Raw genomic sequence first — 25,384 nt, forward strand, 5'->3', positions numbered from 1 at the left:
GCATAAGAGTGTTATGTGTTGCCACATCTTTTGGCCAAAACTGGATATTACGGTCTTTTTTGTGCTTTATTTTTATTATGATTATTTTTTGGTCTTGCTTTGCTACCCAGGCTGGAGGGCAGTGGCACAATCATAGTTCACTGAACCTCCAACTCCCATCCTCAAGCAATCTACCTCAGTCTCACAAATAGCTGGAACTATACATGTATGACACCACATCTGGCTAAGTTTTAAAATTTTTTTTCTATCTCACTTTTTGCCTGGGCTAGTCTCAAACTCCTGGCCTCAAACAATTCTCCCACTTCAGTCTCCCAAAGTGCTGAGATTACAGAAACGAGTCACCCTGACCAGCCTGATGGTGCTTTTTAATGTTTTCAACCAGCTAAACAAGAAATAATATACTGCATTTTAATTCACACGTCTTTACTTTCTGAGGTCAAGCTTCTTTTTATATATTTACTGGCTATTTGATATTCTCTTTTAAGAAATTGCCTATTTGTTTTGTTTGATCATTACCAACAATATCCTCTTCTTAACATCTTGCAGTGAGATCCAGTAACGTTTATTGAGCTCCTACCATGGGCCAGACTCTGGTAGCTCTTCTGTATATAAAAGGTGTAAATGCTCCCCTGGGGACTGAGAATCAAGTGAAGAAATCAGATGGGATGATAAATTACTACAATAAAATGTGTTCAGCATAAGAATAAAGGTCTACACAAAGCCAGCATTGGTCCTGCTGGAGAACTAGGGGTGAGTAGGAAGAGGGTAGCAGGGATGATTTCACAGAGAAAGAGACCTTACAGATGGGTCTTAAATGATGGGTGAAATTGATTGAATGGAAGGCACTAGGTCCAGAGAGAGTAACACTGGAAAGAACCCCAAGACATGTGAACACAATTATTATCCAGAATATAATGACTCATTTAGATCACAAAGTTTCTGCTGAAAGAAAATGGTAAGAAATGAGTCTGGATAAAGAGACCAATTTATATACAAGCGCTTGCCTGCCATTCTTGAGAATTTTTGTTTTATCTTTTAGCCAAAGGAGCAATACTATTTATAAAAGATCACTCCAGTAGCAGAGAGAAATGGCTTTGAATGGGGACAAGAGGAGCAATGCCTGAGATTGGGAAAGTGGTAAGTAGACTATAGCAGCAATCCTGATGAGGGAGTATGTGTGCCTAAAATAGCATCATATCAATAGAATCAAGAGAACTTGGTCACAGAAAGCATGTGATTAATCCTTTCATCTCTGTACAGCTAGTCTCACTGGATATTCATCTCTGTGGTAGCATTTACTGCATTGTAATGAAATCATGCATGTTGTCTACCAGCCCACCCCACTAAAATGTGACGCTTTCCAACTCTTAGACCTGCAGTTGACCAAAACATTGTTTCACCAAAAAGTAGACTTTCAGGTTTCCTCACTTTCCTCATGTTCACATTTTATGCTGAAACAAACTCAATATTTTTAATCTCAGGGTTTTTTTGTTTTGTTTTGTTTTTTTAACCTAGTCTCTATAATCCTCTCAGGGCTTACTGCAAACTGTTTTATTTTGATATGGAAGAATCCAGTGATTAGAGTAATTTGAAATGACGGTGACTTAATTAAGAGTGTGAAGCAATCCATTAACTATAATTTGTAAAAGGAGCCAAACATTTTTCACTCCTTTAGGTATACCATTGGACTCGCATTTTCGAAAAGTAAACCTGCTAATTTTTGCTGCAACTGAGGATATCACTAACAATATCACGAGTAGCACACGTGTGTACCTTATTATAGATCTTCATATACTATAATTGTGAGTCTTATTCATATTTGGATGCCTGAATTGTTTAGACTTGTATTTAGGTTTCAAGTCCTTTATTTGTGCTGTCAAACGTTTAGTCCTCAAGGGCTTGAGAGCACAGAGGTAAACACTGTCTAAGAGCTAATATCTCACCTCCTCCTGTGTGATGGCTTCTTAATACGTGGTTTAGGAATTATGAATGGAGAAAAAAACAGAGGGGTCAAAGATGAGGCTAGATTTCTGGTTTGTGTAACTGGTTTTCCTGGGAAACCAAAAACATGGCAGAATACTCAGAAATAAGTGTTTTTCATTTTGTGAGTACTTTAATTTTTTTCTCTGGTTTTTGTTTTCTTTGTTTTGTTTTTAACCCAAAACTATTTTTTTGCCCTCTAATCTCATCCTCCTCCAGGAACAATTCATTCCAGTACTACCAAAGACCCTTTCACCCAAAGCTATATTTCACAGAAGAAGAACAATTACACAGGATATAAAGGGATTGAGATGTAAGAGACACCACTCGAATGTGCTGTAGTTATGCAGCAGGGCAAGAACATCACACCTGGTGGAGGCAGAGTCAGTATTGGGAGGATACCCTGGAGATGGCAAAGCAAACAAGAGGAAGTGCAAGGTGAGTCTGCAATATAGGCAGCAGCTGTAACTCGAGCTCAACCAGCTCAACCACGTTCAAGGAAACATGAAACTGGGGCAATCCACTGTGTAAAGAGGACAAGGGCAGGTGGCTCAGGGCAAACATAAGCATGTGGGTGGAGAGCCTGCCCAGAGTGTATTCCAGGGACACCAATGTGCAGCAACAGCAAGTTAAGGCACTGGGGGAAGTAATTCATGGGCCAAGTGTTCTGTAACAGTTGGTGACATATTTTATGCAAATGTATGTGAATTATAACTTCAGACACTCTTGAAATAGAGTTGTGGGGTTTTTTTTTTGTTTTTGTTTTTGGCAGAAATTAGGTTTTGTAGGGGGAGGGGAGCGTATTTGTTTGGGGCTGTTTCCATCTCAGGACTTGGGAGATTTGCATGTTAAAAGGCTTTCAGAAAAGTCTAATTATTTACATAACTACAGAACTGAAAATACAATTCAAATGTTACTTAGTTCAGGCCGCTGACCAGAAAAAGAGGAACCTTAAGCAATCTGCAACTAGCAGTTGTCTATTTAAGCTACTAAGGATCTCTGGTGATACAGATTCACCCACTACTTCTGCTGACCTGTTCTCACATTTATACTAGAATTACAAGTGAACGATGTTTTCTCTTTCCTTCGGCCTAAATCAACACAATCTTGTTCAAATCCATCTCCATTGTTTAGTCCTCTGTGGACCAGACTACCACTGCCAGTTTTCCTTACTCCAAATTCTTTTTTCTGTTTGTCAGCTCATATTTTTCTGGCCTACTTTTCCTGCTTACAAATGCAATGCTATCAAGATTTTTCCCTTTACACAATTCTGGACTGCCTAATCTACAGACACTAGTGAGAGACATTTTTTAAGCCACTAGATAACAACAAAAACCTACCAAGAATTTTATGAAGTTCTTGTCCATGCACTTTCCAAGGTATGATGGGAAATCAGCAAGTCAGACAAAGGCAACAGGGAAGGTGAGAGGGTCACTGAAAGTGCAGTGATGCTGTTGCCAGGACGAACAGACCAGGATGACTGTAATACTTTTTTGGAACTAGCCTTTGGAAGAGCATTAGCCAGCTGAAGTGACAGTGGGTAAAATAAACAGAGCAGAGGGGCTACTAGAGGAAGGAGGCTGAATGTCAGACCAGTTGCAAAGAAAGAGGATTGGAACATTTTTAGCTCAGTGAAGACAGCACTCTTTCTCTTAGGCAGATAAAAATAATTGAAGACAACACTAACCACATGGATTTTATTTCTACTGAAGACATAGAACAATTTATGTCAGCAGAGAAAGGATTTTCATTAAACTTAAGGAAGAAATTTTCTGCTCACGAGAAGTTACTGAACAGTTAAATGGAATTTTGAAAAAAAAGAGAAAAAAAATGACATTGCATTAGCTTATACAGATTACTTTGAAACACAGAAGAAATTATCCTATGTGAAAGGGTGTGGAGGATATACAGCTAGTTATTATTTTATAAATAAAAAAGAAGGAATTACAAGTGAAGAGTCTGGCCTCAGGAGTTATGCAGTTATGATTCAAATATCAGGTTTGTTAATTTTTAGTGTGTGAATTGGGGAAAATTTTAAAAATCTTTCTGGGCCTTAATTTTTTCATCTATCAAATGAGAAAAACATCACCTACTTTAAAGGGTTATAGAGTAGACCAAATGAATTAATATGTGCAAAGAGCTGAAAATAGTGCCTGACACACTGTGAGAGCCACTTAAGATTTTGCTATTGTTCTTGATGTTGTTAGATGGCAGGAAAAGTTCCAGTGATACACCGCCAGAAATCAGAGGTAGAGACAAAGAATGATTATACTTTCTGTAGGTTTATTGTAGATGTTTATGTATTTATTCTTGTCTTTTTCTTCTCGTTTCCCTTTCTGGCTTAAGCCCATGGCTAGAAGTCAAGCAATATATGTTCCTACCCTGCCTTTCACTAACCAGATGTGTGATTTTTTTAAAGTTCTCAATGTCCTCATTGTTTCAAATTCTATTAATTCTTCTCTCTGTCTGTCTGTCCTTCTCTGTCTCTCTTTCTCAATTTACCTTAATCACAAATACTCTTTTTCTCTCTCATCAGTCTTTTCTCCTATCTCCTGTTCCTCTCTTCTGGTCTTCTGTCTCACTTTCTAAACTATCAAACAGCTCAAGCTTCCCAGCTTCCCTGAGGCTTGAGCATCTTTCCGTCCTCCACCTCCTGTGGGTAGAAGACACTCAGAATTGTGTATTTGGCTCCAATCCAAATTGTTATTGTCTCTGTTTAGGATACAAATAAGAATTGTGTCCAGGATGGATAATGTCTTGGGTGGAGGAGAAGGAAGGTGCCCATCATTCTTCTTTATTGCCAACAACCTCTGGGAACATGAACAGCTCCCAGCTAACAGCTGAAGAGGAGCACCATTCCCAGAAGATTTATTCTAATTCCTGAAGCTCTACATATGTCTGTACTTTTGTGAAGGAAATCAATATATAGAGTCATAGAATAAAAATCGATAAACTTCAAGTGAAAAAATTCTTTAAATATCATTTGAAGAATTGTCACTGAAGAAAAAATACACTGTGATAGAAGAAAGACATACTTTAATCCAACCATTTTTAATTTAAATAAAGGCTGAAGAGGATAGAGGAAAAGAAAATCAATAACTAATATATTACAAAATAAATGTAATGATATTTGCTGAAAAATGGAGCATGTTTTGAAACTTATAAGTTACCATTTGAGAAAAACTACTTTAAATTTCATATGGAACTACAAAAGAGCCCGTACAGCCAAGACAATCGTAAGCAAAAAGAACAAAGCTGGAGGCATCATGCTACTTGACTTCAAACTATACTACAAAGCTAGTAAACAAAACAGCATGGTACTGGTACCAAAACAGATATATATAGACCAATGGAACAGAACCGAGACCTCAGAAATAACGCCACACATCTACAACCATCTGATCTTTGACAAACCCAACAAAAACAAGCAACAGGGAAAGGGTTCCCTATTTAATAAACCATAAAGATCCTTGAAGAAAATCTAGACAATATCATTCAGGACACAGGCATGGGCAAAGATTTCATGACTAAAACACCAAAAGCAATGGGAACAAAAGCCAAAATTGACATACGGGGTCTAATTAAACTAAACAGCTTCGGCACAGCAAAAGAAACTATCAACACAGTGAACAGATAACCTACAGAATGGGAGAAATTTTTTGCAATCTACCCATCTGACAAAGGGCTAATATCCAGAAACTATAAGGAACTTAAACAAGCTGAAAGAACAAAGCAAACAACCCCATCAAAAAGTGAGTGAAGGATATGAACAGACATTTTTCAAAAGAAGACATATATGCGGCCAACAAATATGTGAAAAAAAGCTCATCATCACTGATAATGGGAGAAATGCAAATCAAAACCACAATGAGACACCATCTCACACCAGTTAGAATGGCGATCATTAAAAAGTCAGGAAACAACAGATGCTAGAGAGGATGTGGAGAAAAAGAAACACTTTTACACCTTTGGTGGAAGTATAAATTAGTTCAGTCATTGTGAAAGACAGTGTGGTGATTTCTCAAGGATCTAGAACCAGAAATATCATTTGACCCAGCAATCCCATTACTGGGTATATAACCAAAGGATTATAAATCATTCTACTATAAAGACACATGCACCTTGCAGTGAGCTGAGATCCGGCCACTGCACTCCAGCCTGGGTGACAGAGCGAGACTCTGTCTCAAAAAACAAAAAAAAAGACACATGCACACGTATGTTTACTGCAGCACTATTCACAATAGCAAAGACTTGAAACCAACCCAAATGTCCGTCAATGATAGACCGAATAAAGAAAATGTGGCACATATATACTATGGAATACTATGCAGCCATAAAAAAGGATGAGTTCATGTCCTCTGCAGGGACATGGACGAAGCTGGAAACCATCATACTCATCAAAATAACACGGGAACAGAAAACCAAACATCGCATGTTCTCACAAATAAGTGGGAGTTAAACAATAAGAACACATGGACACAGGGAGGGGAACAGCACATACTGGGGCCTCTCTGGGAGTGGGGGTCTAGGGAGGGATGGTATTAGGAGAAATACCTAATGTAGATGACGGGTTGATGGGTGCAGCAAACTACCATGGCACATGTATATCTATGTAACAAACCTGCATGCTCTGCACATGTATCCCAGAACAAAGTATAATAAATAAATAAATATCAAAAGCAAATATGTGTATCAGTTCCCTAACTTTTCTGGTAAAAGAAGTTTCTGGGATTCTTTTTTTTTTTTTCTTTTAAGAGATAGGTTCTTGCTCATTTGCTCAGGCTGGAGTGCAGTGGTACAATCATAGCCCACTGCCTCCTAGAACTCCTGGGATCAAGCAATCTTCACACCTCAGCCTCCTGAGTAGCTGGGACTATAGGTGTGGCCATCATATCTGGCTTTTTTTTTTTTTTTTTTAAATAGAGATGAGGTATCGCTTTGTTGTCCCAGCTGGTCTCGTACTCTTGGACTCAAGTGACCCTCCTTGGACTCCCAAAGCACTGCGATTACCTTCTTTCATAGAAAGTCAGCCCAACTTTTAAAATGGACATTCATAAATGTATACTCTTACACATTTTATTGTGCTTTTGAGTAGTGAAATACATTAAGTAACTTCCTATATTTATAATGTTTTCAATTCAGTAAATTAAACATTTAATATTTGTAGCATCATGTATAATTTTAAATAAATAATTACATTATTTGCTGGAAAATAAATCAATTTTTCACTAAAGTTAAAGATCTTAAGCTGTACAGTGGTTTCTTCCATACAACAACTATAGTCATATGCTGCCATGCCAGTTATTTCCCTAAGGAGAGTCCAGGCATGGTTAATTATAGAGGAACATCATTACTTAGAAGAAAAACATGAGTCTTTAATTTCCTTCTGTCTGCTGGATGGGGCTGTAGATTCTGCTGAATCTGGCAAGGTTTGAGTAACACTTAAGCCTAGCTGTTTCCATATACGGGCCAGGTATTGTGAGGTCCCAAACAACAGTTAACTCCTAAGCTCTCATCAGTTCTGTTTCCATCATGGATTAGAATCCACACAGAATTCATTATGTCTACAATTAAATGAAGAAAGCCCTTCTGATGTCAGGATATTAGTGAAGCAACTGTTCGTCTTGGCAGCTCCTCTTTTAACTTTTGGACTGCCAGATCCCTCCTGGGAACCAACCTAAGAAAGTACTATTTGAAGTAGCAGTTGCTCCTGCAGTGTGGTGTCAGTGCATTTCTAATTACAGAGATAGTTTTGAGCACTAGTAACTAGACAAGAGGACAGGTCAGCACTTTGGCTTGCCACATCAGACTTATTTTCCTCCCACTTCTTTCCAATAATAGTTTCTCATATATACCTGAAATAGCACAGAGAATTCATCTTTCTAAGAACCACTCCTAAATTCAATTTCAGGCAATGTGTTGGGAAGCCAAACTCGCTTAGACAAAAAGAGGCACTATCTTCTCATTATGACATTTCAATTAAGTGCCCACTGTATCATCATCTAGATTTTCAGCAGAACCATATTCTAACTCAGCAACTCTCACTATCTATTTGTGTGACTGAGCTGGGTCTTTATATTCATGCTGACTCACCATGGATGTTGATATTTTCAATAATTTTATCATCCAAACTCTGAAAGAGATGAAAATTTTGTGTTGCTTGTTTTGCAAAATAATAAGTTTTTTCATCAAAAGGACAAAAAATAATTGTAATATTATTTAGATGCAATATTTTGGGGCTTTACTGCTGGTTATGATAGAGTAGAATCAACCCATAGAGTATGAAAAGAAGGTCAACAAAGGAAGCAAATAAAAAAGCGTTATAAAACCAAGAGTGATGAATTCTGACAAGTTATTCCATTTTCTTTATTATCATGACATTAGGAAGCAGCACTAAATTTAAAGGTCTGTCACAACCCTCATATCTGAATGCTTTATTATAAGTCAGCCCATTTAAAATAGTACCAACCTGAAAACTAGTGAACAAACGCCCAGCATCCATTTGATAAGCAAAATATACAAGCTGTGTCATATAATGGACAGGGCTGTCTGCTAAGGTATTGGGCATACTTGGACTCAAATCCCAGCTCTGCCATTTAGTAGCTACTGAACTTTTAGCAAGTGATCTCTTCTAACTCACAGTTTTCTCACTGATAAAATAGAAATTTTGTAAAATTATCAAGTAGGACTATGGTAAGACTATATAAGATAAGATAGACAAAGCACACTGCATAATGCCTTTCACTCAAAAAACCCTAAACAGTAATTTTAGTAACAACTACCATGATTTTTAACAGAATGATTTTAAATTATTCTCAAATTCAAGAGGTGCTTATGACCTTACCTTTAAGGAGAGGCATCTAGTCTATTTTCTGAAATAACTTAATGTATACTATTTTTGGGGAAATCATGTATATTTGCAGATTTAGAAAGTACTATGAGAGTTGGGGTTGAACTAACTGGTAATGCCTTTTCCAATATCCAATTACTCATTCAAGTATTTACTGAGCTCTTACAAAATACTCATCATTCAATTACTTAACAATTCCAGCAGATGAGTTGTTCTAACTGGACAACTTACGTTGCCTGATTGTGTTGGTAGGATTTGTGCTCCATGGATGCAAGTGTAAAATAAGAACCTATGTTTTACTTCTAAACATTATAAAGAACATGAAAGTGGAAAATGATTCAAATTCAAACACTGTATACAGTGTTTAAAACAGAGTACTTTCTCTGCTTACTTTTAAAATTATTTATAAATAGGCTTGCTCTCTGGAATAGTCTTTGGATATGTTACAAATATTTGACTTTTATGCTCAACATTTTTCAATATAGATTTCCATTAAGGATTACTTTGCAAGTTAGCTTTTATATATATTCAGTGCATTGGTATTCACTGAACAGCATTTCTTTTTTAATTTGAAAGAATTTTTTTAAAGTTGAGGGAGAGTTTACATACAGTAAAGCATATACATTTTACATATATAGTTCAGTGAATCTTTATAAATGTACATACCCACGTAACCACCACCCATATCATGCCCAATGCTCCATTGTTTTGTCTTCTTCTAGTCAAGACCACTAAAAGGTACCTTTATTCTGACCTCTATCATCACTGATTAGTTGTACCTGTTTTAAACTTCATATAAACAGAAGTACATAGTATGCACTCATATAATTGCTGCCTTAAAGCACTTATTTTATTTGTTTAAATTTTACCCAAGTGGAATAAGGGAAACAATGTCCTCTTCACTTGGCTTATCATAATATCCATATTTTAAAGCACAATAATAAGAGAACTCTACCAAATCTGATGCATACTTTTGGGCATAAATGGTCTAAAATACATTTAAAATGAACCCAAAGTAGATTTAAAGAAACATGATACACATTTTTATAATACTATTAGCATCCACAACATCCTACAGCAATCTACCTGCTGCCATTTAATATCTCCTTCAAATTTTTAAGCTTCGAAAGAGTTTATATCTATTATCTACTTGCAAACAATCTGTGAAGTAGGCTGGCATTACTTTACAATATATTAGTAGTCTGATTAGATGGTTTCCCAATTTGCAACCTTAGAAAATAAAACAGAACATTGATGGTGTTATATTACTTTTAACATCTATTAAGATGTAAAGTCCCACCTGGAATTTAGTTCTTCAGATTCCAAATCATGTTCTGTTTATATACAAAAATATAAATAATCACGTGGCAAGAATGGAATCAGAGAGTGCATGGTACCCATCCCAATATTCAAGTAGAACTACATGGAATCCATGCTCAGGAGAGAAAACCAAAAGCCTTGCAATTTTCTGAAGATGCTCTAAAGCAACTGGCCAAAATTTTGTTTTCCAAAGCTAATTAAAACATTTTAAGACATATATTCAGCAAAGACCATGTAAAATTACCTATTCCTATACTTATGAATAATAGAAAAGGGACTGGGCCACAAAATTATAGAGAAGTACACAACAAAAAAGTTTAAGATTTGCATACTGTTTTATAATAAACCAAAAACTTTAAAAAATGTAAAACTAATTTATTCTGAATTACATTAAATATGCTTATATACTTTGTGAAAGCATAGTTTGCACAGCAACTTGTAATAGTAGGTTTATTAATCCCTTAATAAAACAAAACCTGGGCCGGGCGCGGTGGCTCAAGCCTGTAATCCCAGCACTTTGGGAGGCCGAGACGGGCGGATCACGAGGTCAGGAGATCGAGACCATCCTGGCTAACACGGTGAAACCCCGTCTCTACTAAGAAATACAAAAAACTAGCCGGGCGAGGTGGCGGGCGCCTGTAGTCCCAGCTACTCGGGAGGCTGAGGCCGGAGAATGGCGTGAACCTGGGAGGCGGAGCTTGCAGTGAGCTGAGATCCGGCCACTGCACTCCAGCCTGGGCGACAGAGCCAGACTCCGTCTCAAAAAAAATAAAAATAAAAATAAAAATAAAAAATAAAACAAAACCTGAATATCTATTGTAAGATCTAATTTTTAGTACATATTTACAGGAGTTAACTCTGCAACCAGTGTAGCTGAGGAAGGAGTATAGAATGTGGTCAATGACTATTTTCAGGTACTAATGTGTCTGAGTCCTGATTCTCACAATGCAGCTAAGAATGACAGAAATATTATACAGTACCAGTTCTTTCTATAGTCCATCAGGATAACTATACCTTTAATAATCAATTTAATTCACATTTAATTTAATGATATCCAAAACTGAACATGATATCAGTGACATGTATACATATATATATAATTTTATGATGAAAAATATAATCTGCATATGATAACTAAAAGAATAGCTTGCTTGAAATTTTAAAGCCAAATATGTTACCTATCTTATCTGCAGCATATGTGTAAATAACTTTAATGTATAAGAGAGTCTCAAAGACAAGTTATAAATTGAATAAACCTTTCTTTAAACTAAAGTTATTAAAACTTTTCTTATTTGACAGATAACAGTATAAACTTAAAAGTAAATGGTATTTTCAACAAGCTATTAATATAGTAAAAATCACTGCTTAAATGTAAAATTCGGATGGAATACAGGTACTAGTTTATGTGGAAAGTGAAAGTATAGTTTCTACATATACTTTTGTGCTGATTGCTTGCTAAATTACAAAATTCTCAGAATGTGGTTTTTTAATATATTTTGAATAACAGCTAGACATGGGTAACATTAGAACACAGCTGCATACAACAGAAACAGAGGCTCATTGTCTTCACAAACTAAAACTTTGGGCAGGTAATGGATTATTATTATACTAAAATTCCTTTTAGAGGAGTAAGAAGAAGTTCTAAATATTTAAATTTTGCTTGAAATTACTCCTAAAGAAAATGGTGTCACTGGAAATTGTGAGTGAGGTAATAGTAACAAAAATAACACATGGACACTTACAAAATGCTTACTAAGGGCCAGGCACTGATCTAAGAGATTCACATGAAGTCACCTGCTTCATTTTCTTAAGAGCACTAAGAAGTAGTATTCTCATCCCAATTTCACAGATAACACAATTGAGGAATAGAAAGTTTGAGTGTGCCACTTGAAACCAGGCAGTCTTGCCCAAGAGTCTGTATAATTTAACCTCTACACTACAACTGCATCTCAGAATAGGAAAACAAAATCTCAAAATAATACATTTGACTTTATTTGTGGCATTTTAGAATAGTAACTCAGTTTTGATTATTACCTCATACTCAAAATAAACTTTTTAATAAACAGATGCCTTTCACTGTCATACTTTAAGAGTTTCCCAGAATGTTTCCTCTAGAAACTACTGATGAGTTTCTGTGACTCAGAGCTTTCTCAACATACCACCCTTTCCTACAATGGCAGACTTCAAACAAAACTGTGGCAAAATCTCTGAATCATTTTTGTCCAGTATCTACTTATATAATAACTACTTAAATGAAAACAATCTTACAAAGATTACAAGCAGCTACAAAATATTGTCCTTTATTGTAGTAGTTACAATGTTGATTCAAACAACAAATACATTTTGTCACTAAAACATGTTGAGCAAAGTACTTGGGGGTATACTATAAAGTATGGCACTGCCACTGGGTTCCAAAGACCCACAGATTCAATGGTTTTATCTGCAGGAAACCACATTACAACCCACATAAAGGGTTCAGGTAACGCTTTTCACAGGAAGAACCAAAGTGTTCTGAACAATCAACAGCCTTACATTTATTTCTATACCTAACCAAACCCATGATGACTTTAACTTCCTTCAAGAAAGAACTGTATTTTTTCCCTTAGTTTAATCTACAGCTTACTGTGGGTGCTTAACAAATGATGTTGACTGACAAACAGAAAATAATGTTTTCTCTTTTTCCCTGGCCCCGTAGCCAGAGTGACATTTTGGAAATATAAATGTGATAATGCCATCTTCCTCCCTACCATTCACACTACATTCTTTCCATTACTATTTTATCACTTTTACAGTAAAGACAAAAATACTTGACATGGTCCAGAAGGCTATGCACTGCCTGACCCCACTCCTCTCAAGTATGGAGTTAAAGCTCCATGCTTAAGGCATTCTCTCAGTGGCTTGAACATGGTGTGCCATCTCCTGCATCATAATTCTGTTCCTCTGGGCTTTACCTGATTAATACTTTTCCTCTGCCTTAATTTGGTTAATTATTTCTTACATTTTCAGATTTCAGTTTAATAATCACTTTTTATTAGGTCAGCTCACAGTATTTTAAGTTTTCACAGTACCATGCACAGTACCATGCATTAAAATACATACCACAATTTTAAGCTTCATTTTTTTTTTAAGTCACTATGCCTTCTCACTAGAATATGAGGCCTATGAAAGTAATAATTATTTCTGCACTACCATTTTATTGCATAAGCCTTGTACTCTGGTACACAAAACACTTAATCAGTACTTGTTGAATAAAGAAATCTATAAACAAATGAATGAATAAACAAATGAATGAATGAGTAAAGGTGGTTGCCTATCTGGTCACATGAAGAAAGTAATGGAAAGCAGGAGATTTCTTAAGTCACATCTATCATACTGACATGTTCAGTAACATGAAACAATAAGCAGAAGCCATATGTGTCTATGGCCATTTAAATAGAGAACATGCAAAAAAGTGAAACAGTCTGATGTGGGATTTTAATACACATGACTCTAAAATGCACGAGACCTGGGGATCTGGAAATCATGAGAAATATAACTTAATTTCTTATTGATTGTCCTTGTTATTCTTGTTTTTAAACTGGATAGCTATGAAATTCACTAATTCTTTCAAGTTGCTAGGGATCTATGAGTGCTCTTAAGTAGAAAAAATGTTCAAGGTCATTTAGATGAGATCATAAATGGTCCAGGCATTTAAATGAAATGAATATGAAAAAGCTATGTACCCTATGAGCATTCATTATTCAGGAAAGGTGACATTTTTGCTTAGTTGAGTTCTGAGGCTGATGCTCAGGGTCAAAGAACATAAGTGATGCATAAATTAGTTTTGTTCTATCAGCCATTTTGATACGTTTTTTTTTTCCCCCTTGAATAACACCTGAACCTGAAAAATAATCTCAACTCGAATGAACTGGAAATCTTATTTGTCAGACATGATGAAAAAGGACTTGGGAACAAATAAAAGTATTTATACTCTTACCCAGGTTCTGCCACTAACCTGGTCATGACACATAACCTTTACTGGATTCTCTATCAATACATAAATAAATAAAACTTGCTAGGCTCGAACACAAAGCCGGGATGAAATTGAGCTCATTCAATAAAAATATTCTGGAAATCCACAGGTGCATAAGTTGTTTCAAGGCACTCTTGGCTGGAGGTTGGGGGACAGAGAATATTTTTACTATCTTATAATAGTATTAATTATTAGTAGTTCTTACTGTATTTTAAATATGAAGGCAGTTAAATGGTGTTAAAGTTTTAAAAGAATTATAGTTGGGACCAGAGATAAGCTGAGTTTATGTTTAATATTTACTTGTCTGTTTTCTTCCCTAAATTTTCTCTTAATGAATGTGAACTTATTTATTTTAAAATTAGTTTTTATGAAGAACATGACAGTGTAAATACTGGCTACAGGCAGAGTTTTGTTGATATTTCATCTGAACAGAAATCATCTATCCTTCGCCATTAATACATGATCTGTTTTGGGAGAGGCATCCATTCCCAATTAATTATTCAATAGTCACTTGACACACATGAAATAGGGAAAATAAGCAAAATGGAGCCAATCCTTCTAGGAAGACTGACTCTGCCTTTATCACTCCATCTCCCAATTCTGTGCTACTCAAAATAATCCAACCTTTTGTTTTCCTTCTACATTTAGTGGTGATCTTTTGCACTCCGTTTTCAGTTCAAATTTTCAAAATGACTCAATGCTTCAGAAGAATCCTAATGGATTTGCTATTCTGAGTTGAATTATCCTATGTACCCAGGCACTATACTGTTCAATTATGCATCTTGGTAATTCCAAGTTCTTTATCTTATAGAAAGAGCTACCCATTTGCAAAATAAAATGCATTTCAGATATATCAAATTCTGCTTCTCTTTAACAAATTACTTTTTCCACTCTTAACTGTTCCTGATTATGCATGATCTCTGAATCCCTACATTAAAAATGCACAGAAAAATAAAAATTTTCATTTAAAACACCCTCCCACATAGTACAAGCTGTCATTGTGTCATATTTGTTTCCTAATTTAAGGAAGGAAGCTACATTTCGTGTGTCCTTCATTAAATTGCCTTCTCTGTATTTTAAAGTGGCATTAGGATACTTAGGGCAATTTTCCCATAAAATAATGTTCATTTTTAAATTTGTTTTTATTAATCAATGCAAAAGTATGCAACTCCAAATTATAGTATGGAAATTATCATATCTACCCAGCATCTTATTCATGATTCACAATTAGATTTGCTAGAAGAAAAAAATGATCTTTTTTATTTTGTAAAACATAACTGTAAAGCCTGCTCTTATAACCACAGAAATGTACTGTTAAAGCTGAAGTGCTGTATAGGCCATGGAATACAGTTTTCTATAATTACCTAAGCTAAAATATAATGAAAGACAAAAACCCACATGAAGATAGAGCGCAATAAAATAGTCCTTTCCTTCTTCCCCTCCTCCTAATCCTGTGAAGGCTACAGAAGTCTCCTAAAGACCAGTATTTTTTTCTTCCTAACTAACTCTCCTTGCTGTTTAAACAATTACTAATCTTATCAAGTCTTCATTTCTCTTAAAGTCAAGTAAGAGAGAACTGCCAACTCTAATAAGATTTACAAAGGCTAGTTCCCCTTAGCAGTGTCAGCAAAAAACAAAGACATTATACAATAAAACGCAGCCACACATTGAGCTTTTGTCCCTACAGCTTTCAAAATCAGATTTAATAATTTACCTTTTTTTCCCACCCATTTCAGCCACAAATGCCACTTATCCATGTGTTGATTGCCTTGCTTTGACCCTTAAGCTATCTACTTTAAATCCTGACATCTCCTGCTTAGCCACTGATTCATCTTTTTCACATCATTCACTCACTTTCTGCTCAGAGGCTTTGCTGTATTTATACAACAATATTTTCCTTGGTCATTGTCATGTAACAACACCGGAAAAACACACTGAAGACTGAATTTTATTTCTAAAGGGGAGAAAACAGAACTTAGGTATGATTTTTGTTGTTTAATGCCACACTGTTTTAAGCCCCAAGAACCACAGAAATTACAACTTGGCCTCCACTACCCAGATAAATGTCATTAGCCGAATATCCTTAGAAAATCTCTTGCAATCCCTTACACGCATCCCTGTTTATTAGTCTGCAGCAGCTTCCCAATTCAGCAACATCTAAATTTCTCTACTACTCTATTTCTCTTTATAAGGCATTTGTTAATTAAGAAATGTTATTTAATCTCTAACATGTTTAAACGTCAGCTGACCTGTCTCACACTTCAAGAAACCACAGAAATGACAAAATTTTACTTAAATTTGACAAATGTTGGACTTGGATATAACCGTGGAAACCAATATTATTCCAAAAAGCCTCCTGCTAATGAAGAAACTCTTCACATCCTCTCTTCCCCTTTTTCCACGACCAAAAGCAGGTTTCTATCGCTCTATCTGCAAAAGGCATAGCACTGCCTATGAACCCTGTCTTTCTCGTCCTTTACCACGAGTGATCACAACCACGTGGGGATTCTCAACCATGGCCGTGGCAAACCTCTCCTGTGCTTTACTTCTCATCAAACGGATGCCCAATCTTCTAGATGCTTGTTTGCATCTTAAGGGCAAAGTCTGTGTGTTACAGATGTAGAAGTGGTAAAGACAAGTATAGCGGTCATATAGGCGGGTCGCGGTCCGGTAAATATAGGGCCCAACCTGCCAAAGAACCCGAGGAATGAGAAGAGGCCATTGTATTTGCCACTTGGAAGGGAGTAGTGTTGGTAGAAAGGTCTCCAGGAGGAACTCAAACTTGGAAGTGGGGGCTGCCCAATCCTAACGAGGATGTCAAGGGAGAAGCTGTGGAGGGGGTAAGGTAGAGAGGCCCCCAGAAACAAGGCCTTTCCCTCGAAGCGCACTGCCACACGTTTGGCCAGATTAGGAAGACCCCATGCACCAGCCCGGCCCCCTTCCTCCCCGCGCCCTGCCCAGGCCCCGGCCCCCGCGGGTCGGGCGTCGGGCCTTACCTTGGCTGCAGTCCTTGCCGCGGAAGCCGGTTCGCGAGCAGTCGCACACGGCCTGGTCGTCCACCACGGAGCACACGCCTCCGTTGAGGCACACCCCGCCCTCGCCCTCCTCGCCCGCCTCGCACGGGCTTCCCCCGCCGCTGTTGGGCGGCTCGTCGTCCAGCTTCACCTCGCCGCTGTCCACGGGCAGGACCTGTGAGGAGTTGACCCTCACGTCACGAATCCACCCTTTGAAGGGCTCCCGCTCCCTCACGGAGGCCAGGGTGAGCTTGAGCGCAGCGGCGCGCAGTTCCGGGGGCAGCCCCCCGACGAAAAGGCCGCTGAACACCGTCATGTCCCTGCGCTTGGACTTGACCTCCACCCACTTGGCCTCCACCTGGTCGATGAAGAGCGTGGTGTTGCGGAACTGGCGGCGGATGCGCACGCTGTGCCAGGCGCCGTCGTTAACCGGGGTGTCGGCCAGGAGCGTCGCGGGCTCAGCGCAGAAGATGGAGAAGCTGAGCTGCAGGCGGCCGCCGCGCGTCAGGATCAGCTCTAGGAAGTCGCAGAAGCCCTCGTCGTCGAAGTAGAGCACGAGGCCCCGGGCGCTGCGCGTCTTGAGCTGGAAGCTCATCTCGCTCTCGCAGCAGGCGTTCCACTTGGGGAAGCGCGTCCATTGGCCCTCGGCGCCCGGAAACTCCAGCCCGCTGCCCAGCTCCGCCCAGCAGCCCAGGAGCAGCAGCGAGAGGCACAGAAGAAAGCAGCCCCCGCGCTGAAGCAGCGCCGTCCCCATGCTCGGGGCTGGGGTGCGGCGGGGGGGGTGCCGGGGCCGACAGGGTCAAAATGGTCCTGGACACCGTGACGAAGAAATAAGGGTCCCGAGACACAGAAAGGTAAGGGGAAAGGCGGGAGTGGGACGGATGTGCCCGCCTTTATTTAGTTCTTTTTTTCTTCTTCTTCTTCCAATAACCCCTCCCTCTCTCCCTGTAGTCCTCTTCCAACTGGAAAACGTTGACCCCAGTGGTACAGGGTAGCCACAGAACTTCCAGACCAAAGGGAGGATGCACTTTGGAGGCAACGTTCTGGAAAAGGCTTCAACAAAAGATCAAGGGAAAGCACTGACCCATTTGAGTCTGATTAACTAATTTAAGAGCATCTGTGGTGTCAACAGATACTTAACTCCTCAAATCCCATTATCTGCCAGGTTCCACCAGTGGTACCAGGCCAAAAGGAAGCAGTGAGAGTCAATAAAAAGCAAACACTTTAGAAAGTGCAGGAAACCAGCAGTGAGCCAGTATCCTTGGATGCTTGTGAGTGCCTCAAGTGTGTCTCCTTCAGATGTGTTGTCTTAAAGCAGAACGGAGAAAGGGACGGTTGCCTCTTTGGGCACCACTTCCTAACCCGAGGATAGGTTCAAAGGCCAGCTTCTTCTGTCATAGCATGAGCTTCAGCACCGCTGCAGCCAAGCCTAATTCCTTGTGCATGGTCTCACAAGTTGGATTTTACTTTTCTTTTCAACCACAGCAACAGTAGGACTCAAACCCAGCAGTTGCGAAATAGCCAGAAGCTGTTAGATGTGGAAATCGGAACAGCTCCTCTTCTTTTCTCTCCGCCTCTGCAGGGCCAAACTAAGATGACAGCACATCAATTGGCTGTGTGTTGGTGATGCACTTTGCTTGTATCTTGTCTTTTTTAAGGACCCAGATATCTGCAGAGAATTAAAGTCAAAATTAAGATCTAAAGTCAATATAGTATTATATAAATCCTTATTCAGCTCATAACACAGGTGTAGACCTGGCCCTATTAGTATGCCAAAGAGTTAACCTTCTTGTATGGAGCCTTTTTTTTTTTTTTTTTTTTTAATCCTCACTACAAGTAAGTCCTAATATTTTCTAATTGTTAATATCACAATTTTACAGTCAGCCATGACACCCTTGCAGTTTATTATAACTGTTAGTTGGTAACCCGAAGTTTTAAAGAGAAATTTGATTACTGTTATCCTTTTCTTTTTGTAAGATAGTTTAATTTTTAAAACATGTGAGTAGAGAAAAAAATGTTTTTAAAGATTTCTACTTATGTTGTGTGCTTGTTCTATAGATAGTAAAAATACAGCCTATTCAAATCTCAGTTAATAGATTTTACAATTGGCAAATTAGATTAAACTGTTGGCAGGAAACTGCCAGCTTAGACTTGTATAGCATTCCTGCCATTTTATTTTTCTTAGAAGGAATATTGATGGTTTCTTGGTAGTCTCTTGCAAAATTTCACACAATATAGTTCTCCTTTATATTAAAGGAATAATCTGTTGTAAAAGAAAACCACTAATTGGAGCCAGATTTATGTTTTTGGCATTGTCTCAATTGCCCTAATATTAACTTATCTAAAGGTGCATAAAGTACTTAATATTTTGCCTAATAGTGTAGATCTAACTCCTCCTGAAGTCTGTATCTGGCTGTCAGCCCTCACAATTTGTGTGGTCAGAACAGCAGTTGGCATGTATGTCATCTCAGCTGCAATGGCTCCAGGATGCTAGAATTTAAAACCATACCTTTGAATCACTCACTATACTATTAAATCACTTCTCTTTATTCGACTCTAATCTGACAGGTTCTTGAAATAGTACAGAAATCATAAACACTGATTTTTTTCTAAGTCATTTTTTAACCAAAAAATTATTCTTACCTTTTGAAAAAAATTACAAATGTATAATCTGTTCATGTCAAGGAAGTGCATTATTTTTCTATTTCTTATATCCCCCCCTTGCAAACACACACACACACTGCAATATACATACATCATACACACATGCACACATACACAAACACACACCCCACATTTATTGTCTGGACGTGGAAGTTGACTATCCAGTTAACACTTTTTTTCCCCTACAAGCTGAAACTAGCAGTAATTTATGGCACCGCATTGTGCTGCTGATTCTCCATGGAGGGAGCTGAGAGCATTTCTCTTCAGTACAGAGCAATCCCTACAGGTGTCAGCTGAGAGCCACCAAGCTAGGGGATCCCACTTCAAGTTCCTCCCAGATGAAATTGATGACTGGTTCTCTCTTTCAACACACACACACACATTGTGCGAGTGTGCGCACATACACACTGCCCACTAGCAAAAGGAAATAAAAATCTCAGTTGCTTATTTATTATGGCTGATACATTCCACATCATCAACAATCACCAGTCATATCTTGTCTTCTCCTGTATCAAACCCAAAGAAAGGGGCTCGTCAAGTCATCCGAAATAGCATATTATTCAGTATACTTTCATATTTTAAGTGGACTCAGGAATCTGCTAAATTTTCAGTCATTTGCAAAATAAATCTGGAATGTCATGATCAAGAGTAGTGCTTTGAACCCACTCTCAAGCTCATGTGTTAGAAAACCTTTTTTTTTTTTTGCTTGTGTGTGTAACTCTGTTGGAGCCAATTATCGTATTAATGTCACATTGATCACATAGCCTTTTTTCTCCTGTCCCTTCTGCCCTCCTCCACAAATGCACACCTTGACAATTTTAAGGGATGGTGGAAGAGAGAAGAACCCTAGAGGAATATATATGTACATATAGATATATATATACATTCCTACCACAGGGAGGTTAACTGGTTTTCCTAGTTCTTGGAGGAAGCTCATTGTATGTGAGTGAGTATCTGTATTTATATGGAGAAAAGAAGATTCTCTCTAGGTGCCAGAAAGACCTGGCGAGTTCACAAATTAGAGGATGAAATAAAGGGATCTGAAAAACAACCTTACTGCAGCCAAAAGAAGCGCTCTAATTCAAAAGCAGACTCAGCATCATTAATCCTTTCTTTCATTTCTAGAATCAAATTCATCCCAAGTCACTAGGAGGATCAATACAGTACACTCATCGGCTGCAGTTGCATATTTTAATGTTTCTGATGTCACACACACATACACACACACACACACCCCTATACCTGTCCATGCACCCTTCGATATATATATCCTCATAAAAAAACATGAAATCTCAGAGAAATTTTTGAAGTGCTTATTATTTCACCCCTGGCTTTTGCAAAGTCCCTCAATACCAATGCACACCCAAAATTCTCTCTGGCTTTCCCGCCCAGTCTCTAAGCTCCATCTCTAATACCAGTGCAGTTTCTTGGAGCTCAGAGTCTACTGCACAGATTAAGGATAGGCATAGTGTGGGGCTGATGAAGTAGGAAAAGAAATACATAGAGAGGGATTTTATTGCTTCGATATCTAGCCTGTCTGTTATTTTCTTTCTTTTGCTAATCAATCACTGCATTCAGCCTTTAAGTTACTACCCCAGTTCCACCATCTCATCTTCCTGCCATCTATTTAAAAGGCTTCATGCAAAACAACCAAGATCTACACTCCTCCACCCTCCCACCACCCATCTTTCCCTGTGTATTTGTGGCAGATCCTGGCTCAGTTACAATGGGGAACGATATCCTTCTTCAGCTTGCCTCGCCCCATCCCCTCCCCCCAACCCAAATTGAGCTGCTTTACCTGCCCGGTTATTCCCCTTAGCTTGAGCCAGAGCCTGAAGCATGCATCGGTCAAAGCGAATTTCCTGAGGTCTATGGATAAGGCGACTGCTGCTGCCTTTTCAGAGGCGTCAGGCTTGAGCGTCTATCTCCAGGAGTGCGGGAGGGGAGAACAGGCAACGGAGGGGAGCAGGAGGAGGAGGAGGAGAAGGAGGAGGAGGGGGAGGAGAGGGAAAGAGCTGGGAAGGAAAAGGCGGTGGTGGAGCCTGAGAAGGCTGGGTTACGTGACGCCGGGTGCTGTCCTTCTGAAAGAGAAGGGCGGAGCTGAGCTCTCCGCAGTACCATGGAGAGCGGCGGGCCTGTCCTTTGGCTGGGGAATGGGTGGGCTCGGCCCGTGGTCGCAGCCCCTCCAGGTCTGGATGCTGCGGAGCAAGGTGCTTTTACCTTTGCATCGTCCCCTTGCAGGGGGAGCCTGATCCTGGGGGCGGGGACCTGCCGCAGGCGTTTCTAACTTGTCACCACCCTCCCTTCCCCATCAGAAAGAAAGAAAAGAGAGAGACAGAGAGGGAGAGAGAGAGAGAGAAAGAGAACGAGAACGAACAAACACGAACCAGAGAACCACGTAGCCTACTGAGCATGCCCAAGCCCCTGCTAGACCCATGGAAAGCTGTATGGAGATTCCACTTCTCCGGGGTTTAGTAGTGATTGGGCGGGGATACCTGAGAGGGTGCCAGGAAAGGGCCCAGCAGTCAAAGAGAAGGGGCCAAGGAGTCGATGATTATGATGAGCTCTGGCTTTACTTGTGCACCTTGGTCTCCTGCTTGGAACCCTTGAAAAGAAGCTGCAGCTTTTCGAGGAATGCAGGGGCAAGCAGGACTCACACAAGCACTGGCATTCTCCTAGATCCGATGTCCCTTGCCCCACCCCTTACTGTGGCTCTGCCTTGAGTAATCACAACAAATCTTCGTGACTTGCCTAGGCTGTGCCAAAAAGATGCAAAAGGAGCCCACCAGGGTAAGATGCGAACTTGCAGACGAAGATGAACTGTGTCTGACAAAGTGCTTTTTACTGTAGCCTCTCGTCATTCTCCAGCCTTCCTTGCTCTGTCTTGAACCAAGTTTTCTACCTGTTTAACTCTATCCTCTGTCTCCTCCTCCCTTTTGCAGCTGGTAAAACCTGGAGAAAGTAAAACTCGGTGTGAGGCTCTAACCATACAACTGGGCATGCCCAATAGGCATTGCTGGGTTTGGTGAGAAAAGGGTTAAATCTAAGGGAGCTAACAGATTAGGTGGTAGAGGAGTCCCGTGTCTGTGGCTTTAAATTATGGTTTGCACCCTACGGGCATTTAAATTCCTATTCCTGTATATTCTTAGCCTGGGTTAGTTTTGGAGCAGAAACAATTTTATTGCAGCGCCACAAACCTAATAGTCTAAACCTCAAATACTGTAAGACAAGACTATTTTTGGCCTCCAGGCCCTATAGAGCAAGAATTTAAGAACTAGATAAATTTGGGAACACGAAAATAATATACATTCCAATTACAATATGTATGTTCTTCCAAAAAACTAGAACTCATTCCTTTGATAAGCCGATTTATGCTTTCACTACTTTGGTAAAAGGGTCTAAGTAACCTGAAGGCAGGTGTCACAGGTTTTAATATTTTTATTGCCCTTAGAGAGGCAGTTTTGTCAAGTGGTTACATGTTTGGGAAATAGATTATCTGAGCTTCAATTCAGTCTCTGCCATTTATTAGTTGTAACCTCAGCAAGATATTTAACCTCTTAAGTATCTTATGCTACCTCAGCCACCTCATCTGTAAAATGGATATAATAATGGCTCCCTCTTCATGTGTTTGATGTTATGAAGATGAAATGAATAAATAAAATATTTGAAATTGTGGACTGAGTGAAATATTGGCTATATTTATCAACTGCAACCCACTCTGTGCTCTGTTTGACTCAATGGAAAGAATTTCTCTGAAACCCGAATTCTTTGACTATAAAATGGAGGTATTAGTTATTGTCAGCTTATTCCATAAGATTGCTTTGGGAATGTAATTAAATAATAGCTGTTAACATGATTTTTAAAACAAAAATTTAATTTTAAATTATATAAAACTAAGACTGAGAAAATGACTTATCTAAATTATTCAGTCATTCAATGAACCTTAAACAAAAAATACTCTAGTTAATTCAGGGCCTTTTTCAATTTTCCTATCATTAGGTTATAGAACAAATAGCAGAGAAGGTACACCCTCATATGTTTAGTATAAAGCTAAAGCTTATTGCAAAAGTAAGTGGAATGGACAGCTCACTTTCAAAAATCAAGTCTAACTTGGTTCCATGATGCTCTTAAGATCTGGTGTGAACATTATGGTAGTGCTAGAGGCACTCTTAAGGGTCAAAGCACTGCCTTTTACCTGGATTCGTAAAAACTCATTATTTACCACCAGTGCATATGATATGAACAATTTCCTACTTTATTTCAGTTTGTCTTTGTGAAATTTTGTTTTATCTTCATTTGGGCTACACAGTGTTTCCATTTTCCTTGAGATGTCTTCTGTGGCGTTTTGATTTTAAAAAAAAAGTTAACATTATTATGCTACATGTGTAAATTTTAAGATTAAAAAGTCCAGTGTTCCCACATCTCTTCACCACTCCCTCCCTGACACACACACACACACCAACTATATAAATAGAAGGAATAGATTATGTATTGGAGTAATCCCCTTTGCAGTGAGGTTTAAGGTACTTACCATATGTAGTCCAAGGAAGTGGACAGCCATAGGATCTTTGTTTTTTTCAGTAAATATGCAGAGAGAAAACTATCAGTATGTAGCTTAGAATGGAAATATCAACATAATTTAATGATAAAAGCTGTTAATTTAAAGTATGAGTTTTTCTGTTGTTTCTCCATAAATTACTTCAACTCTCTAAGTGCCAGTTTTTTCATCAGTAAACTAAAGATAAGGACATCTCCATTTATAAGACTTGGTGAAGATAATGTCAACATTGAATGTTAATTTTCTGCCTACTCCTGGCCAAACAGTGCTCTAAGTGCTTTACTTACATTAACTTATTCTATCCTCACAGCAACTCTAAGAGGTAGGTTCTAGGATTTCACCCATTTTACCAATGAGAAAAAGTGAAACATAGAGAGATTAGCCCAGATAGTCAAAGTCTAGTAAGCAACAGTGTGAGGAAAAATCCAAACTCAATTCTGTAATCTTAACCACTTAGCTACACTGACTTTAAACAGATCATCAGATATACCTAGTACAGTGCTTGGCAGAATGCAGATGCCTGTAATTGTTCGTTCCTTTTCCTTTCTAAGACTTTCATCAAGACGAGTCCAGGAAACTAAACGGTCAACTCCAGAATTTTGCCATAACATTCCTTAATGACTAATACTATATGAAATATATGGTATTCATGTACTTTGTTACATATAATAGGTGACGTGTTTTCAATGTTGCTACCTTTTTTTTTGTTTGTTTGTGGGCAAGATGTGAGGTAATTGCTGTAGATCTGAATTTGAAACAATCTAAAATTTGTAAGAAAAATCTAGTATTTTTCTAGAAGGTGGTGAGTAGGATTAATTCCTCCTGAATCACCTTAGGGAATCTACTAATTTTAGGCTACAGAAATACGTTAAGGATTTCAACTCCTGCCCCTAGCTACCACTCAAAACAAATGAGATAACTGTGAAATCAAGGTGCTTGTTTGTGATTATGTCTGATTGGGAGAATTTGTGGCAACCCAAATATGG

General features: G+C 38.6%; 1 protein-coding gene across 17 annotated transcripts in view; it reads right to left on the reverse strand.

Moving 5' to 3' along the window:
- Positions 1-22,214, reverse strand: part of NRXN1 (neurexin 1) — a 1,137,472-nt gene extending 1,115,258 nt beyond the window's left edge. For 7 of the 17 annotated variants that reach the window (XM_073022964.1, XM_073022963.1, XM_073022960.1 and 4 more), the window contains exons 1-2: positions 21,639-22,167; positions 17,159-18,845 (exon numbers count right to left, since the gene is read on the reverse strand). In XM_073022964.1, the coding sequence (XP_072879065.1) occupies positions 17,159-17,930 (772 nt within the window). In that variant the 5' untranslated portion in view covers positions 17,931-18,845; positions 21,639-22,167. Of the gene's footprint in view, positions 1-17,158; positions 18,846-21,638 lie in introns of all 17 variants that reach the window. The other 10 variants (XM_038006271.2, XM_073022967.1, XM_073022968.1 and 7 more) reach the window with 5 other exon arrangements.
- Between the last annotated feature and the right edge of the window lie 3,170 nt (positions 22,215-25,384).

Source organism: Chlorocebus sabaeus, chromosome 14 (genome assembly GCF_047675955.1).
Source record: "Chlorocebus sabaeus isolate Y175 chromosome 14, mChlSab1.0.hap1, whole genome shotgun sequence".
Classification (NCBI taxonomy): Eukaryota; Metazoa; Chordata; class Mammalia; order Primates; family Cercopithecidae; genus Chlorocebus; species Chlorocebus sabaeus.